Genomic DNA, 19,217 nt, shown 5'->3' with positions numbered 1-19,217 from the left:
GCCAAGTGTCTTAACTGCTGAGCCATCTCTCCAGCCTTAATTCTGATTTTCTTCAGCTAATCAATTCATGGCATTCTCCTGACAATAGATGCAGACATCTATTGTCTAGGCTTTGGAGATGGACCTTTTATTGTATAGGTAATATATTATTACATATATGTTTTGAAGGGAGAAAAGATAAAAAAGGAGTAATTAAAAGAAAAAAACACAACAGTAATTGACAGCAACCAGAGGAGGACATTTTGTGGAAGAATGATGTGTTCAATGTTGAGAGAAGACAAGAAATCTCTGCTATGGCTAATAGCAACCTTGGTTACCACTGAGGCAGTAATATAAGAAAGAAAGAAAGAGTGCAGCAGCAAGGAAAGAATGTAGAATACTTCTCTAACTGCTGAATGTTAAGGAAGATGAGGGAATAGAAGCCTGACAGACATAAAGATTTAAAAATCTTGAATTTTTCAAATCTAAAATGACAGGGGAAGGAATGAGAAAAATGATGATTACATGGAGACCATTAATAAATATGGAACTGACATAGCAAAATCTTTTAAGGAGTTGAATCCACTGAAATATTGTTCAATGTTGAAATTTTAAATTTCCTAGATGTTACAAGAACTAAGTAGATTATTATTATTATTATTGTTTATTTTTATTTATTTATTTGAGAGTGACAGACAGAGAGAGAAAGAGGCAGAGAGAGAGGGAGAAAGAGAGAGAATGGGCACACCAGGAACTCCAGCCATTAAAACAAATTCCAGGCATATGCACCCCCTTATGCATCTGGCATACGTGGGTCCTGGGGAATGGTGCCTCAAATTGGGGTCCTTAGGCTTCACAGGCAAGAGCTTAGTCACTAAGCCATCTCTCCTGTACCACCCCTTTTTCTTTAACTCTCAAATTTATTTACTTATGGGAGAAGAGAGAGGGAAAACGGGTGTGCCTCTATCTTCTGCAAACAAACTCTAAACACATGGACCACCATGTGCATCTGCATTACTACGGTTCAAGGGAGTGGAACCTGGGTCCTTAGGCTTCAAGGGCAAGTGCCTTAACTGCTAAGCCATCTCTCCAAGCCCAGATTACATTTTTTTTTTTTTTGGAAAACAAAGAAAAGGTTTATTTTGGCTTACAGACTCCCCTCCATAATGGCAGGAGAAAACAATGGCAATGGCAATGAGCAGAGGTGGACATCACCCCCTGGCCAACATCAGGTGGACAACAGCAAGAGGAAAGTGTGTCAAATACCAGCATGGGGAAACTGGTTATAACATACATAAGCCTGCCCCCAACAATACACTGCCTCCAGGAGGCTTTAATTTCCAAATTGACATCAGCTTGGGACCTAGCATTCAAAAACCTAAGTTTATAGGGAACACCTGAATCAAGCCACTACATTTCACCACTGGCCCCAATACGCTGATAACCATCCATGATGTAAATTGCAATGCACTCAGTCCGTCTTAACCCAACATGGCTCAGGGAAATTTTGCAGAAGAGGGGACAGAAAGAATGTAAACACTATGGGGACTTTTAGTGTTTTTTAAAATTAGTTTTCTATCCTTGACCAGATTACATTTTAAAAAATATTTTATTTTTATTTACTTATTTGAGAGAAAGGAGAGAGAGAGACAGAGAGAGAGGGAGGGAGGGAGAGAGAATATGAATGGGTATGCCAGGTCCTCCAGCCACTGCAAGTGAACTCCAGATGCATGTGCCATCTTGTGCATGTGGCTTACATGGGTGCTGGGAAATCGAATGGAGGTCCTTTGGCTTTGCAGGCAAGGGCCTTAAGTACTAAGCTACTTCTCCAGCCCCACACGCCCCCCAGATTATTTTTTGTTTGTTTGTTTGTTTGTTTGTTTTTTTGAGGTAGGGTCTCATTCTAGCCCAGGCTGACCTGGAATTCACTATGTTGTCTCAGGGTAGCCTTGAACTTATGGTGATTCTCCTACCTCTGCCTCACAAGTGCAGGGATTAAAGGCATGTGCCACCACACCTGGATATACAGTATTTTCTTAAACATTAGAGCAAATAGCACCATAATATTTTTAATACTTGTTAGTATATATTCTTTATAGGGTCTCCTATAGTTCATGGGGAGAGATATAAGAAGTACATGGAACCTGCAGTACACATGTTTTAGTTTTCACACAAACTTAAGTATTTCCTCTTCTACCTGATCATTCCAAGTGAAATCAGGGTGGATGCTGAGTGTCACTCGAAGAACAGTACGAGTGATGGGTTGAATGGAAGCCTCCATTGTAACAGACGGAATCTGATGGACACACTGCTTGACCTTCAGTCCAATATTCACGTGATGCAAAATGTGACCTAGAAGGAAAATATTCAGACACAGAAAAAAAAACAAACAAATAAACAAACAAACTGAGATCTCACTTGTAAAAAGGACTTGAGAGAAAGTGATTTTAATGTTTGGTTTATAATGTGCTATGGTGGTTTGATTCAGGTGTCCCCTATAAACTTAGGTGTTCTGAATGCTAGGTTCCCAGCTGATGGAGATTTGGGAGTTATTGCCTCCTGGAGGGGGTGCATTGTTGGGGGTGGCCTTATTGGTGTTATAGCCAACTCACCCTTTGCCAGTGTTTGGCACACTGTCTTGTGGCTATTGTCCACCTTATGTTGGCCAGGGGGTGATGTCCACCCTCTGCTCATGTGGTTGTTTTCCCTGGCATCATGGGGCTTCACCTCGAGCCTGTAAGCCAAAATAAACCTCTTTTCTCACAAGGTGCTCTTGGTTGGGTGATTTCTTCCAGCAATGCAAACCTGACTGCAACATGTGCTATCTAGAATAGCTGACATGTTTGACCTAGCATGTTTAAATAATTTGTAATAGTTAAGTTGAATTAGCAATTCATAGCTCTGAAAAGAAGAATCAAGGTTTCTAGAGGTATTAATGGGGTTCATAAACTGCTGAAACAGTAGGACTTAAGCAACCATAAGCAGAACCACAAATTAATTTATGGTATAATAACTGAAACAGTATTTTAGAAAATAGCCAATGGTTTATTCGTGGTTTACTTAGGACTTATGTAATTATGACAGAAGTGCTTATGGAATCAAACACAACCCACCCATCCATACTTAGCTCTAGAAAATAATCAGATGTAAAACACAGTCATTCTAGAACTAAATTAACTACTTATGCATATTTTAAAAATAATCACATAAAATTATATATATATGGAAGCACCAAAGGTTGAGGCTATCATAAAACAAATGTAATTCAATACAAATAATATGACTTACTAGTTTGACTAAGTGAAAACAGATTAAAATTTATAGTATCCAAGTTTTTATATGCCTTGACTCTTCAACATAAATTTTTTTTTAATATTTTTTTGTTTATTTATTTATTTGAGAGCAACAGACAGAGAGAGTAAGAGGCAGACAGACAGAGAGAGAGAATGGGCATGCCAGGGCCTCCAGCCACTGCAAATGAACTCCAGACACGTGCACCCCCTTGTGCATCTGGCTAACATGGGTCCAGGGGAGTTGAGCCTCGAACCGGGATCCTTAGGCTTCACAAGCAAGTGCTTAACTGCTAAGCCATCTCTCCAGCCCAACATAAATGTTTTTTAAGAGCACACATTAATATATGAAAATGATTTATTCTTAACCAAATTTGAAAATTAAGTTGATATTCCTGATTTTGAAAAATAAACTCATTACTATATACATTCCCAACTTCCTTTGTTAATAATCATAACTTTTTAAAAGCATAATTCCTTCAGTCCATTTTATGATAAAAGAAGCATTTTCCCTTTGCAATGCAATCATTATCTCAGCCTCTCTTCATATCTTAGAATTCTTGCAGCAGTAACCTGCCCTTTATCAACTTGAGCCCAACTCTCTTCAGGTGCAAGTGCCTATTCCACTCAGTATTAAAGTGCTGCCTGTTTTTATTACAGATCTTTACCGAATAGTGGTAGGCTTCATGAAAATGGGGAAATGCCCTCTCAGTGTTATGTGGAAAAATAACCCAAATTTCATGTAAACATCGATACCAACTGAGTTTAAACATGTATGTTTGTGTGTGCAATAAGGTCACTTATGATTTTGTTGAACTGCAGAGTGTAATATTTACAGATTTTTAATTTAATTAATTATATTTTTGGCAGGGCTTTGTCTTGTAAGCATACCACTATACCCTCGGCCACCAAAAATAAAGTTTAAAGGTAATACTGCTGACATACATGACAAACCTTATTGAAACCAAATAAATGTTTGAGCTACAATTCTATTCATAAAAATTTTAAGCATTTGACTCCATTTCAATTGCTAATTCAGTTAAGAAACTTCATAAAATTTGGAATGATTTCATAAACATGGTAAGAGTTATCTTGATTAATGTGAAAATACAGAAAATTTTTACATCTAGTAAATTATTTTATCTGTACAAGTAAGTACGTGTAAGCATTTTTGCTTCCTTCTTACCTATTTCATCCTTCCTCATGTCTTTCAGCTTATCCACAGTAAGGTTTTTCTCTTCTAATCTTGTCAGAATGTGTGGTGGTAACACAGAAAATTGTCTCAAAGGGCTAGCCCAACCCCAAAGCCTCTTGTCAATGACTTTACTAAGATTCAGGAGCCTGTAGGTCATAGTAGGCCAACGTTTCCTCAGAGCAATTTCAAAAAGGGCACGCACAATTCTAGCTGCATTCTGAAGAACAAACGGGGAAGACTTATAGTCAAATTCAATGTAGTTTTACATGTCAATAAATTTATTATTTCAGTTCAGCCTCTCCAAAGAAGGGCAAACCAAATTGTATCCCTGATCTGTAGGGCAACATTTTTTCTTCCAATAATCAATTATTTTTAGATATTATAAGACTAGTCACACCATTCACATGTCACTTGCTAAACTCTCAGAGGGCAGCTTTATTTTCAAGTTCTGAGGAAATTCTTACCTTACACCCTCTAAGCAGGAACAAAGCAAGAAGAAACAAAAGCCAGGCAAAGTAGCCATGGGCTGTCCAACCACTAGAATGTGAGAGGCAGGTCGTAAGGTATTACAGACTGATTAAATTGGTAAGACGAGAAATGAAGATTTTGGGTACCAGTCAGGAAGAGAAACTAATGAGAAAATGATGACAAAGAAAATGGGTGCATTTATCCAATATGGGCCACCTCAATGGCTTCCCACAAATAATACAAAGAGTTTTACATATTTATTTCATCTAATTTCCACACCAACTACATTTGAATAGTATTGATATTGTGACTTTACAGGTAGGCTTGGAGAGATCAGAAATCTGACCACCATTACACAGCTACTTGGTGGCAGAGCCTCTGTTCAATGCCAGAAATAAAAAAAAATAGCTCCAAATTTAACTATGAATTCAAGTTCTGTGGTTTGAGGGTAACTTCATTAATAGATATATTGAAAGATAAAACAAAAAAACACAAAATTACCACACCTCATTTGTTTTTCCCATTTCCTTTTGTCATTAATTTTGCAGATTACATTATTAAAGATTGCTTTTTAAAAATAATACTGAGCTTAGAAACATTTCTCATTACCTAATGACTTCTCTATTTGAAAAAAAAATGAAGGATGCTAAATAACTTTATAATAGATTAAAAACAGCAAATATTCCAAATGGCAAGCAGATGATCCAGAGTATAATTATGATGTAAAAAATTACCAGAAGAGTTAAGGAATTTGTATTTTATTAAAAAATATACATTTATCTTTTGGCAATTTTATTATTTTTTTTTCAGAACTAGACACACAAAAATGCTAGTCAGAATTGTGAGGACAGTTTTATTCTCATTAGAAATAATAGAAATAAGTCCTACTGAGACCAACAAAATGATAATAAAATGAGCATTTTGATTATAACTATCATATAATAGCATTTTAACTTGTTCTTGTAAAAATAAAAGCTTCTTATTACCAATTATTTTCAGAGATATTATTTTTATATTTTAGAAGCTATAATAATTCTTAAAAATAAAAGAAGTAGAGGGATAAATCACACAAACAGCATATTTTAATCAATAAAAATAAAAAAATTGGGGGGTAATGATCAAAATCTCTAGCCTGCAATGTCTAGAGATGGTAAGAATGGCTTTAAAAATAAAATTCTAAACTAGTTCAGCTAAGGGATTATCTTACATACTGATAGAAGTTTAAGAAATACAGAGAAAAAAAGCTGAAAACATTGCATCAACAGTGTGTGTATGTGTGAAATTAGTGATGGCGCTAACCAAAATGACAATAAATTCAAGTTTATCTAGTGCATTCTAGGATGTTAAAACCATACCAGCTATTTAAATCGCAGGTTGATGTCCTGGACACCAATCATGAAGGCAATTTTAAGTTTAATAATGCAAAGTTACTCCTATGTCAGTCTCGAATACTATCTTCATAATCTCAAATCAGGTACAAATTTTCTAGATTATTCATCTAGAACCCAGTAAATCTTTCCCTTTCATATAAATATTAACCTTTTCAATAAAATATAAATAAAAGCACTGCATTTTAGAAAAAATATAAAAGGAAGTTAGAAACCTTGATTCCTACTAAAGCTGTAAGGTTTGGCAAATGCATAAATATGTTAACTACATCTATGTTCACATCATAGAACTCATAAGACCACCATCTACTTTCATGCTATAGTGATTGAGTTAACTACTTACTGATGTATCTGTGTTTATATTTACAGATATTTAATGTTTGTAGCTATGTTGAATACTCCTGGATATTTATAGATACTACTAATAATTTATTCACACAAGTCCTATTTTTCCTATATAAAGTCTTTCAACAAAATTACATACAGTAAGAGAAATCACATATTCTATAGTAGACTTAATTTTATCTTGACTTAAGGGAGAAATGCCTTAAGGGAGTTATTACTGAGTAAAAATTTTAAAATGTATTCTTGAAAGGTAAAGAACATATTTTATTTTTAAAATCTGTGTCTGTTTGAAAGGTGAAAGGAAAAATGAGAAAACTTAGCTATTTTAATTCACAAGGGGTTGAAAGCAAAAACATAAGCATATAAACATTTTATACCAGCATATTTTTAAAATATATTTTTTAAAATTTTCTTTTTCTTTATTTCTTTGAGAGAGCAAGAGAAAGAAGCAGAGACAGTGAAAGAAGCAGAGAGAAAGAGAAAGAGAAAGAGAAAGAGAAAGAGAAAGAGAAAGAGAAAGAGAAAGAGAAAGAGAAAGAGCATTCCAGGATCTCTAGCCATTGCAAACAGACTCCAGATGCATGTGCCACCTTGAGCATCTGGCTTTTGTGGGTCCTGGGGAATTGAACCAAGGTCCTTTGGCTTTGCAGCAAATGCCTTAACCACTAAGCCAACTCTCCAGCCCTATACCAGCATTTTTAAGGGTATAAATGAGCTATAGTTTAGGGAGTAATTTTCTTTCAGTTCTCTGCTTCTTTTTAAAATTTATTTAAGAGAGAAAGAGAGAGAGAAAGAGGCAGACTGAAAGAGAGTGACTGATAATGGGTGAACCAGGGACTCTTACCATTGCAAAGGAGGAATGCATCATTTTGGGCATCTGGATTTATATGAGCACTGGGAAATCAAACCTGGGCTATCAGGCTTTGCAAGCAAGTGTCTTTGACTGCTGAGCCATCTCTTCAACCCCTCAGTTCTCCATTTTTAAGTATTAATAGTAGAGGAGATTATTTCCATAAATTAGAGACTGGTCATACTGAACATATAGTATGAAATATATTTATTAACTCTTATCTAATAGTTTGTGATAAGCCAAGTCAAGTTTCAGTTTAGACATGAGAATAGATTGCATATAACTATAAAAATGGATGGATCCAGTTCTAGGACAATATAGTGATTGGTACATTTTACAAAGCAACATACTGTTATTGAAACAGGAATTAATTCAGTAATTTCTAAAGATGAGCAAAGATGAAAAATGGGATAGGAATAGGATCTTACCTGTGCAACATATGCTGAATCTGATATTAGGGAAAAACTGTCCATTTCTCCTCGACTGATGTAAGTTTGAAGCAAGATGTTTATTTTTCCATAACTATTTTCTACACCTCCAGGAGCTGAGAGTTCACAGAAATTATTTAATAAAGCATCTAACTCCTCTATTTCTTCTTCTCTGACCTGAAAGATTTAATGTTTTTATAGCAATATTTGGGTTGACTTACTGAAAATTTTCTCATTGAACTAAACTTCATTCTATGTTTGTAAAAGGTTCCACTTAATACAAAGCATTATTTTACTTTTATATAGTTAGAATTAGTAATTTCCCACAGGAGAAGTAAAATATAAAACTATCTTGAAGCTGATACAATTACATTTTATTATTTATCACCAATATTAAAGTTGCCATTGACATATAAAAATGTGATATGCTACAAAAATTCAATGATTTGACCTTATCATCCTTCAATTGATGAGATTTCAGTTTTTATTTGACCAGAGTGAAACCTCTGTCCAACTGGATTAGGGAAACTTGATTAACTTCAAATGCATTCATTACTGTCATATATTTTTATAAGGTATAACACATTCATGGCTTAAAGATGTGAAGTACTATATCATAAGGTATTATAGTTTTTTACTGTTAATGAGATTAAATTAAAATATAGGTAATACAGAAATATTCAAATCTAAATTTGAATCATGCATGCATCTTATATTTTCTTCAGTGAATTTAACATTTCAAATAACATAAATTATATATATTATATGCAGTAGTTCCATTACTGCAGAATCTACAAAATCATGTTGGGTAAAAGCAAAGAATGATGTAAGGTATGAAATTATATTCTAGGATGGTGGACACTGCTGATAAATCGAAGAACACTCCTGATACCCTAAATGCAATGTGCTATTTTGTTTATGTTATATCAGAAATAACCATTAGTTGTAAGCTTATACAAATGAGTGGATGTATTTATATCTTATAACATTTGATTCTAACCTCAAAGCAATCTTACCTTAATTTGATCAAATTCTTCTGCTTTGGAGACGATAGCAAAAATATCACCTTCTGTTTTGTGAGCATCAAAGAGTTCATTAAATGTCTGTCAAAATTTAATTAAATTTAATTAAAAGTCCAGTAAGATATTTTAAGTTACAACCTATAAAGATGCTATTAATAACACAGGCTAGAGAACATTGGAGTCCTAGAGAATTCCCTTGTTGGTGGCACAATATTCCATACCCTTGCTTTATAAATGTCATATTAACCAAAGGCTAAAAAATACTCCTAAAACTTTGGGCCTTTTAAAGTGGATAAAATCAGTCATTACCTAAAATCTACATGAGATGTCCAGAAAATAATTTTTGGCCTGGGCTATGGAAATATAGGCCATTCACTGATCTTACATTGATGAGATATAAAATCTAGAGAGACATGACTAGAAAATAATGTAATCTGAAGATTTTCAAAATATTGATATTAAGGCATATAAAAAGAAAGCTTTATCAGAATCATATCAAAGGAACACAAAGGTAAAGTTGGACTAGTCTTTTGGAAAAAGAATTGTAAACAGATTTAGGACATGGTTTGGTAGCAGTACACAAACAAATGGACAGATGAGGAAAGTTAGCAGATGTTGAGGTGATGAAAGGACTAAAAAGATGATGTTGGGTTTAAGGATCACCAGATCATAGGTTAAGCAAACACTGGAAGAGCACAAAGCCAAATGTGACAGAAGCTGAGCTTTTATATGTGTGAGGAAATCTCACTTGAATGCTTTCTAACACTGCATTGAAAACATTTATGAAAAAAGACTACAAGAAAAAATTTATTAATGCTACCTGTAAATAAAGTAAATGGTAGAAAAAAAATACCTTTCTTCATTTCTGTCTTCAAAATTAAGTCTTATCCTCACAGGTAATCACCGTTACTTTTCCCCACTTGCTGACATACATATGTACACACACATAAAAGATATATGTATGCTTTTAAAAATGTAAATACTGGGCTGGAGAGATAGCTTAGCGATTAAGGTGCTTGTCTGCAAAGCCAACAGACCCGGGCTCAAATACCTAGGACCCACATAAACTAGATGCACAAGGTGGTGCATGCACTTGGAGCTCATTTGCAGCGACTAGAGGCACTTGTGCACCCATTCTCTCTCTCTCTTTCTCTATCTGTGTCTTTCTCTCAAAAAAACAAATCTAGTGCTAGAAGGCGCTACATGAACTATTAGGGGAAAGTGGCCAATATCTGTCTGAGCAACTCAAAGTCTAAGCTACTCAGAAGCAAACAACCTGACGTGATGCTCACACAAGTGCAATAGTGGCACACAGCCATGATGAGTAACCAACTGCTCTAGGATTGGCTAACAGATCTATCTGCTCAGTGGAAAGTAAACCATATCTGGAAATGGGAAACAAGTCAGAATCGTATGAAGATAATGATTCTGCTTGTCATTGTCAAGCTCACTAATCTTGGGCTATAAGAGGTTCTACACCCTTTAAATTCTCTCTAAATTAGTAATGGTTATCCCATTTAGTAGGTGCTGACTTCACTCTCCATTGGGAATCTAGTTCTCTTTTTCAGGTGGGAGCTGAACCTGAGGAGATAAACAACCCAGCACAATCCACCCTGGCCCAAGCTGAAACCACACAGGAACTGGAGAAATGGGCAAGTGCAGCTTTCTTAGTGTATCTGATTCCAGCACAAGGTGAGGGAGATAAAATACTGAGGATACTCAACAACTACCAAACCAGAGATCCAGAGGCTCCTAAGTGCCTAACACTGAAGTAGAGTTAAAATAATTCCTGCATGGCTCAGAGAATTTTGCATTAGAGGGGGCAGAAAGACCGTTAGAGCCACAAGTTGGGACATTGAGCACAGAGACATTGCCTCCCCACCATAACTGACTGCTGCCCCCATAATGTATGACCCACAATTCTCGTGGGGTTGACCTGCATCCCCAATAAGGAAGGCCTCTTCAGAAAACGGGTAGGGGGAGGGAAAGGATGGTACCAACATGTGATTATTTTCATACTATATAATAAAAATAAATTTAAAAAATAAAAAATGTAAATATGAAGGTGGAATGTCACTCTATGCAAGATCATTTCAAAAGACACGTAAAATAGATAATGGGCATGGTGGCACATGCCTAGAATGTCAGTACTTAGGAGGATGAGGCAGGAGAATCTCTTGAACTCAGGAGTTATGAGACTTGTCAGGGCAGCAAAGCATATCTCCTCATCTCAAAAAAACCAAAAGAAAATAAAACAAAACTAAACAAATGTAACAAGCCAAGTTACAATCATGTGGTCACAATGTTATTTCAAGATTCACATATTGCCAGTTAGGCAAGCCTGGGATTTATTATTTCACCTATACTCAGTGGAACTTAGTGAAATGAAAATAATTTCTCAACTGTATATCCAAGAGTGTCATTAGACCATCACTTTCCACTTGCATTCACACATTCATTCTAGATGATTCAGCAACATGTTACTACTGTTTTAGGAGTGAGTCTATTTATTGCTTGTAACATGTTCGTTGGACAGGTTGGCAGAGCTGTATTTTTACCTTGACTTCACTGAGGTCATATACATTAAATATAAGTTGATTTAGTTATTTTGAATTGTCAATATATTTGAAGTCTAGAAATTATTTGCATATAAAAAGAAACAAATCTGTACATGCATTTGTTCCACTCCATATATTACCTCAATGGTGCTGTATTTAATATAGTAGTGGCTGGCAGTTCTCCCCAAATCAGTGGAGGAAAAATATCCAGTTCGTTCTTCAAAACGAATCATCTGTGCTTTGTCCAATTTTCGCCCAACTTCAATAACCAACTGTTCTCGATGCTTTCTTAATGTTGGGTCAATCTACAGGAAAGAAACAGAAACACTTTGAGGCTGGGAAGATGGTTCAGTGGTTAAAGGCACTTGCAGAAAATACTTGAACTGTTTACAGTCACACTTACAAACATACATCTATTTAAGGAAATTAAAATATTTTCTTGATGTTTTATACTTTTTCTTAAGTTTATTTACACATTTATTCTGTATGTATATGTGGGGGTGCACAAGAATATCTGTGTGTATGTGTGTGTGTACATGCATGCAGAGGCAAGAGGTTGATGTTGCATGTCTTCCTCAACCACAGTACACCTTATTTGCTGAGGCAGGATGTCTCTCTTGAACAGAGCTCAACAATTCAGCTAGTTCAACTCATTAGCTTGTTCCAGGAATGACATGCACCCACTTCCTGAGCTCGGAGATTACAGGCATACTTGGCATTTATGAGAGTTCCGGGGGTCTGTATCTATTGAGCCATCTCCCCAGCCCCAAATTTACTTTATTTAAAACATGATAATTGTATTCCCTTGTGGAATACATCTTTTGATACTTACTTGCATTAGAAGCATCAGAACTAATTGCTGTTCCTACCTGTTGCGCCCTCCCCAGCCTTAAGTCCCAGTTTCCCCATGGTAAAATCTACTCCATAAGAAAATGGAAAATGAAAGAAAACCCTTATTCTGTAACTATTTTGATAACATATGTATACACAAATATGTACATACATTATATATAAGCAGAAAGTGGAGAAATACTGGAATTTGGTTTAATTCAACTTGTTTTTTAATAAATATTTCTGTTTTAATAATTTTGACCTAACATGTTTTCGTTAGACTACAGCTGGACTTTATCTGTAATGAGGAAGCATTTGTACTATATAAGCAGAATTTTAAAGAAAAGACAGGATATTGTGGAATCTGCAGCCACACAACCATACCATTCATAGGAAGAGCTGCTATCACGTGTATTCAATTCTCAGTGTATGCATATGCACTGAATTGTGAAACTGTTCCCACACTCTACGCTATTAAAATAAGAACTCATTAATGCCATCCATTAATTTCAGAACAGGGATAAAAGGGTCTTCATAAGAGGAAGAGATTATATATAACATAAGCCTGTCTCAAAAAAATGGTCTATAATTTTTTTTTTATGTCTGGTTGACTTTCAACTAAATTTATTAGTTTAAAAAAGAGAAGACTACTATTAGTAAATGGAAATATATCTAAAAAATAAATAGATAACAATTAAATATTAACTTACTACTGGGAAAAGAGATTGAAAGAAGGGAATCATAAAGAGCCAATTTAATTTTCCTTAATGTTTTCTAAAAATGTTTAAAGTTCTTTATTTTTCTTCCAGATTTCTAACTCTTTCCTGCTGAGGCAAGAGTAGTAAATATTTATCTTCACATTATCAATGGATTACAAAGCCTCAAGAAGGTTTGGTGGGTTTTTGTTTTTTTTTTCCTTTCATAAATGAAGTTTCTACCTGGTAAGCTTTGTGACTGATGCCATAGACTAATGGGTTTGCTCTCATCCGTACATAAAGGTAGGTGTAACTTATCCACTTCACTGCTTCTTCCACATTGGTCACTGTTCCCAAAGCAATCTGCAAATCAGAAATACAACAGAAATTTAAAATCATGTATTAAACATAAATATTACAGCAAAGACCATTTTTCAGAAATTATGTTTTAAATATTGTGCTGCATTAAAAAAGGAAGCACAGACACTGGACATTTATTAAAAATCACTTATGCTTCCTTTAACTGAAAATAGTACAATAGAAATAATATATTTCAAATAAAATTTAATTTCATAGCAGTTGATTATCTTTCTCTATATAGACTTTATTTCTATACAGTGTGACATTTTTGTCACATTTTGTTGCTCACTATAAATTTTGTTTTAATATAAGCACACCAAAATAAAAACAATAAAATATTAGTAACTCTATCCTTTTTAAATTTTATTTAATTTTTGGTTTTTTGAAATAGGGCCTCACTCTAGCTCAGGCTGACCTGAAATTCACTATATAGTATCAGGGTAGCCTTGCATTCATGGTGATCCTCTTACCTCTGCCTCTCAAGTGCTGGGATAGGCTTGCACCACCATGCTCAACTTCTATCCTTTTTTGTTTCAATTGACAGAAATTACCAAAACCACAGAGGAAATAATATTAGCTTTTATCTCCAAATAATCTACTGATAGGATTGCCAGTATAAACATATAATGTGAGTACACAGAAAATGCAATAATTTCTGCAAAACAATTTTTAAGTAGATTTTAATGGTTATTACATATATTGACACATACACTTAAAAAAACCCAGCCAGGCCAGGCATGGTGGAACACGCTTTTAATCTCAGCACTCAGGAGGCAGAGGTAGGAGGATTGTTGTGAGTTTGACGCCAACCTGAGACTTCCAGGTCAGTGAATTACAGGTCAGCCTGGGCTAGAGTGAAACCCTACCTCAAAAAACAAACAAAACAAAACAAAAAAAACAAAACAACACAACAACAACAACAAAAATCAGCCAGGCATGGTAGCATATGCCTGTAATCCCAGCACTTGGGAAATTGAGGCATAAAAAGTGAGACCCTGTCCCAAAAATCAAACACAAAAAGGAAAAATATACAATAGAACAGGGAATGGTTTTCTATTGAAAAATTAGATATATACTTGAATTATAATAAACACTGAATAATATAAATTCAGAAAGTAAACCAGTGCAATATAGCATTTCAGTTTAGCTTTTTGATATTTTTTGTGTGTTTTCAAAAATATTTTACTGTGAGCAGAGAGAGAGAGAGAGAATGAAAGAATGAATGAATCAATGAATCTGGTCAAACCAGAGCTTCTTTTTGGTTTATTGACAGCTTCTATAATTATAGAGAGTAAACCATGGTAATTCTCTCCCCCCACATATCCCCTCCCCTCTCAATCAGTCAGCTATGTGATACATTAATTTAATGAAGCCAGTGGTTAATAATTTAAAAATACAACAGATAGAGCAATGTAAAGAGAGAAATAAATTAAACATTTGTAGACTTTTAATGATAAATTTTCTTGAAAATATATTTTAGTAACCAATGAATCTAAGAGAAGCTACAGTGCATTTACTTAAGGTATTCATTAAAGTTGGTCTTTTTCTCACTCTTCCCACCATTTTATTTATTTACTTATATATTTATTTTGTAGTTTTTCAAGGTAGGGTTTCACTCTAGCTCAGTCCAAACTAGAATTCACTATGTAGTCTCAGGGTGGCCTCAAACTCACAGTGATCCTCCTACTTCAGCCTCCCCAATGCTGAGACAAGGTTTCTCACTGAACCTGCAGCTCACAAATTCAATTCAGCTAGACTAGCAATCCACCCTGTCCCAGATGTCTTTGCCTCCTCTGCACTATGATTACAGATGAACCTGGCTTTTAAGTGGGTGATGGCTTGGGTTAACTCCTCATGTTTGTGTGGCAAGCACTTTAATGAGCCATGCCCTATGCTCCTGAATATTTTTAAAACCTCTGACAACTTCCATAATTATAGACAACAAACCATGATAATTCACTGCCCTAAACCACTTTCCCCTTCACAAATCTACTCTCCATCAAATCCCTTCCCCCTCTCAATTAGTCTCTTTTATTTTGATGTCACAGTCTTTTCCTCCTACTATGAGGACCTTATGTAGGTAGAACCAGGCATTGAAAGGTCATGGATATCCAGGCCATTTTGTGTCTAGAGGACTGCATTGTAAGCAGTCCTACCCTTCCTTTGGCTCTTATGTTATTTCCGCTGAGCCTTGAAGGTTGTGATAGAGATGTTTCAGTGCTGAACACGCTTCTGTCACATCTTCAGATCAAATGGAGAGAGGTGCTTATTTCAATATTCAATTCTGCATAATTAATATTTTGAAATACATACACAGATGAGCTGAGAGTGTGGCTCAGTGATATAGGACATGCTTAGCAAACACCAGGCCTTAGGTTCAATCATTAGCATATCCCCCCCACTCCCCGCACCACACACAGGTGTGCATTGCTGTTTTTACATTAAGATTAGCACTTGCCTAACATGCATAAGGCATACAAGAGAAAAGTCCAAAAGTACATTTCGACTAGTTTCTTACAAATGATCAAGCCATGTGCAAAACAGTGTAGAGTTAGGTTTCCAATTTCTAATATAACTATAGGCTTTCTATAAAATGAATTACAGCAAGAACAGAACTTGAACAGACAAGGAGCCGTGTAATAAATCCTAAAAAGTTATATGTAAGACAGTAAACACTGTACATAAACTAGTATGATATTATACCTAAATATCTGATACTCTATTTAAAAATGTATGCCATATAATATCTGGCCCATCTTTCCTCATGACCTTATAATATTGTTTTAAAATATAAGGATGCAACTCTTAAGTTTTGAAAATTTTATAATGGATAAAAGAAACTTATATAATTTAAGAATCAGACAGCAAAGTCAGTAATTTTCTACTGTTCTTAGTGGTAAAATGAAGTAAAGGAGGAAGTAGGTGCCAAAGATTTGTTCAATTCAAGTTTTTTAATCTGTCACAAAAAATAAGACACTAACAGAAAAAAAATATATTTATGATGATATATTTTGAGTACAATCCTTGATCACCACCTAGTGACAAAAATAATGATTTTTGGTAAGTATTTACTGTCCTCTAGTGGCTACTTCACACAGAGGCCTTATTTTTCTTTTCATAGTATCTCATAGAAATGTGTATGTTCATCTCATAGTTACTATTAAGTCAGCAATAATTCTGCATACCAGATAATGCAGAATGAGTATCATTTTAAAAAATTAAAACAGGGCTGGAGAGATGGCTTAGCAGTTAAGGCACTTCTCTGAGAAGCCTAAGGACCACTGTTTGATCTCTAGGCTGTTTGCCTTTTCAAACTATATACAATATCTAACACCATGTAAATGCTACGTATATAAAGAATTGAGGAAATAATAACAGTAAAAAATATCTGTACATGGTAAGTTCTGTTCAGAGGCAATTTCCTCTCACTACTCCATCTTCCTGTTCACCTTGCTTTGTTTGTACCTTGCTTCCCCAGTATTTCTCCTAGCCCTTTCATATCTCATGTGCTCTACTGCTCTCTTCTGCTGACTTCTTTAAAGTCGTTTCAGTTTTTCATATCATGGGTCCATTTATTTTTCTGGTCTCTACTACAATTACTCTCATCCAAATACACATATTATGAGCTAGGATCTGCATGTAAGGGCGAACATGTGGTATTTATTGTTCTGAGCTGAATTATCTCACATAATGTAGTATTTTATAGTTTTATCCATTTTTTCCAGTATGATAGCTCCTTAATCCTTTACTGTAGACTGTTTTACACTTTTTAAAATGTTTATTATTATCATCCACAAAATGTTGCATATAGATACATCATGTGTTGAAACCCTCTTTTCCCTCATCCATGACCCCATTCTGTTGGGCACACTCCTCAGTAGGGATGCAGGTATTCCCCATGGGGTTGTACTTTATGCATTGTGGGAATAGTTTTTTTTTTTTTTTTTTAGGAGGGGAATGCCTCTAGGCATGACATTTCAACCTGTGGCTCTTACAATCTTTCTGCCCCCTCTTCCACAAAATTCCCTGAACCATGGTGGTTGAATTTTAAGTCTACTTCAGTGATGAACTCTTAGGAGCCTTTGGATCTCTACTTTGGTAGGTATTGAGTAACCTCAGGGTCTTTCTCCTACACCCTTGTGCTGATTATCAGGAAAAGAATGTAATCAACCTTCTTGCTAGTCTCCCTAGTCCTTTGTAGATTCAGCTATGGCTGAAGTGTGAGGGATAGTTTATCTCCTTGGGTCTCACTACGTTCTGAAAAAAAAAAAAAAAGATTCTCTAATGGGAAGTGAGGTCAGTATAGTTTAAATGGTACAAGCATTATTAATTTAGGGAGAATTTGATGTATGTAATCCCTCTCTTAGCCAAAGACTAATGAGAACTTGACACTAGAGAACATAATCTTTGTCTGTATAGTATTTTGATCTGGTTCCCAATTCCAGATATGGGTTCCTTTACACGGAGTGGGTCTCTTAGCCAATCAGAAAGCTATTGGTTACCCACTGAGGCTGTGTGCCACTACTGCACTGGCATTTACATTGTGTCATAGTGTTTGGTCCTGAGTAGTTTAGACCTCTAATTGCTCAGTACTTTTTTGGCCATTTCCCCACAGTCGATCACACAGTGATTTCCAGCACTAGACAGGTTAACTGTCTGGGGACTGGCTTTCTTCTGAATTCCAGCCAGGTCTCTCTGTGCTCTGTGTTAGCAGCATATGGTGTCTTCAGCAATAGGATCTTAGCTTTTGCTTGAGGCAGGTAATCAAGTATTTTGACAGAAAGCTCTTGATTTGAGGACCTTGTAAGTCTCCCTGATCAACAGCCCAATGTGGGTAGCAACCAATCTTTGCTACTGGGAGATACAGGTGAGAGACAGAAAGAAAAACAAAAAAAAGCTTAGTCTTTATCTCACTGTCCCCAGAGCACTACTTTTCAGGAGTACCCCCTTACTCCTTTTGAGAGTATAGCTTTTGGGCTATCTCCAAAGATAAAGGTTTCTATGTTATCAGCTCATTTTGGGTTTATTTTAAGTTACTTTTACCCCTCCCCTTCCCCCACAACCTTCCCATCCCTATTATTCTGAGTTTTGAATTGCATATCAAGTATGTCAGCAATTCAAGCTGGTCCAGGTTAGGAACCACAGATAAGTGACACCAATAGTGTGAGTTTGTTGAGTATGATCTGTTACAAGTCTGTCCATTTTTCTACAAATTTCATTGTATCATTTTTTTTCTTAGTACTGAGTAGAGTTCCATTGTGTAAATGTATCACAACTTCATTATACATTCATCCAATGATGGGCATCTGGGGTGATTCCAGTTCTTAGCTATAATAAATTGAGCAGCTACAAATGTGGTTGAGCAAAAAATGTCTTTGTACAGATAGCATGCAGAATATAGGGTTAATGCCCAGTAAGGTAATACCTGAGGTTTTTTGGTAGCTCTATGTTCATTCTTTTCAGGAATCGCCAAATTGATCTCTATAGTGGTTGTACAAGTTCACATTCCCACCAACAGTGGATGAGGGTTCCTCTTTCCCCACATCCTTGTCAACATTTGTCACTGTTAATTTTTTTTAATGATTGCCATCCTTACTGGAATAAGGTCAAATCTCATGGATGTTTTAATTTGCATTTCCCTAATGGTTAGAGATGTTGAACATTTTCTTCAGTGTGTGTTAGCCATTGCTAACTGTTCCTCTGACAACTCCCTATTCAGTTCTCTGCACCACTTTTGGTGTGGGTTGATTTTTTTTTTATTATTTAATTCTTTGAGTTTTTTGTAGATTCTAGATATTAGGCTACTGT

At 35.5% G+C, this 19,217-nt stretch overlaps 1 protein-coding gene across 1 annotated transcript in view; it reads right to left on the bottom strand.

Annotated features, from left to right (window-relative positions):
• The window catches only part of Ascc3 (activating signal cointegrator 1 complex subunit 3), a 380,520-nt gene that overhangs the window by 134,163 nt on the left and 227,140 nt on the right, over positions 1 to 19,217 (bottom strand). The window contains exons 17-22 of the mRNA XM_045155316.1: positions 13,293 to 13,412; positions 11,664 to 11,828; positions 8,960 to 9,046; positions 7,944 to 8,120; positions 4,456 to 4,681; positions 2,177 to 2,331 (exon numbers count right to left, since the gene is read on the bottom strand). Of these exons, the coding sequence (XP_045011251.1) occupies positions 2,177 to 2,331; positions 4,456 to 4,681; positions 7,944 to 8,120; positions 8,960 to 9,046; positions 11,664 to 11,828; positions 13,293 to 13,412 (930 nt within the window). The remainder of the gene's footprint in view (positions 1 to 2,176; positions 2,332 to 4,455; positions 4,682 to 7,943; positions 8,121 to 8,959; positions 9,047 to 11,663; positions 11,829 to 13,292; positions 13,413 to 19,217) is intronic.

Source organism: Jaculus jaculus, chromosome 7, assembly GCF_020740685.1.
Source record: "Jaculus jaculus isolate mJacJac1 chromosome 7, mJacJac1.mat.Y.cur, whole genome shotgun sequence".
Taxonomy (NCBI): domain Eukaryota; kingdom Metazoa; phylum Chordata; class Mammalia; order Rodentia; family Dipodidae; genus Jaculus; species Jaculus jaculus.
Note: the sequence above shows the minus strand (reverse complement) of the source record. Positions and strands in the feature narration are given on the sequence as shown.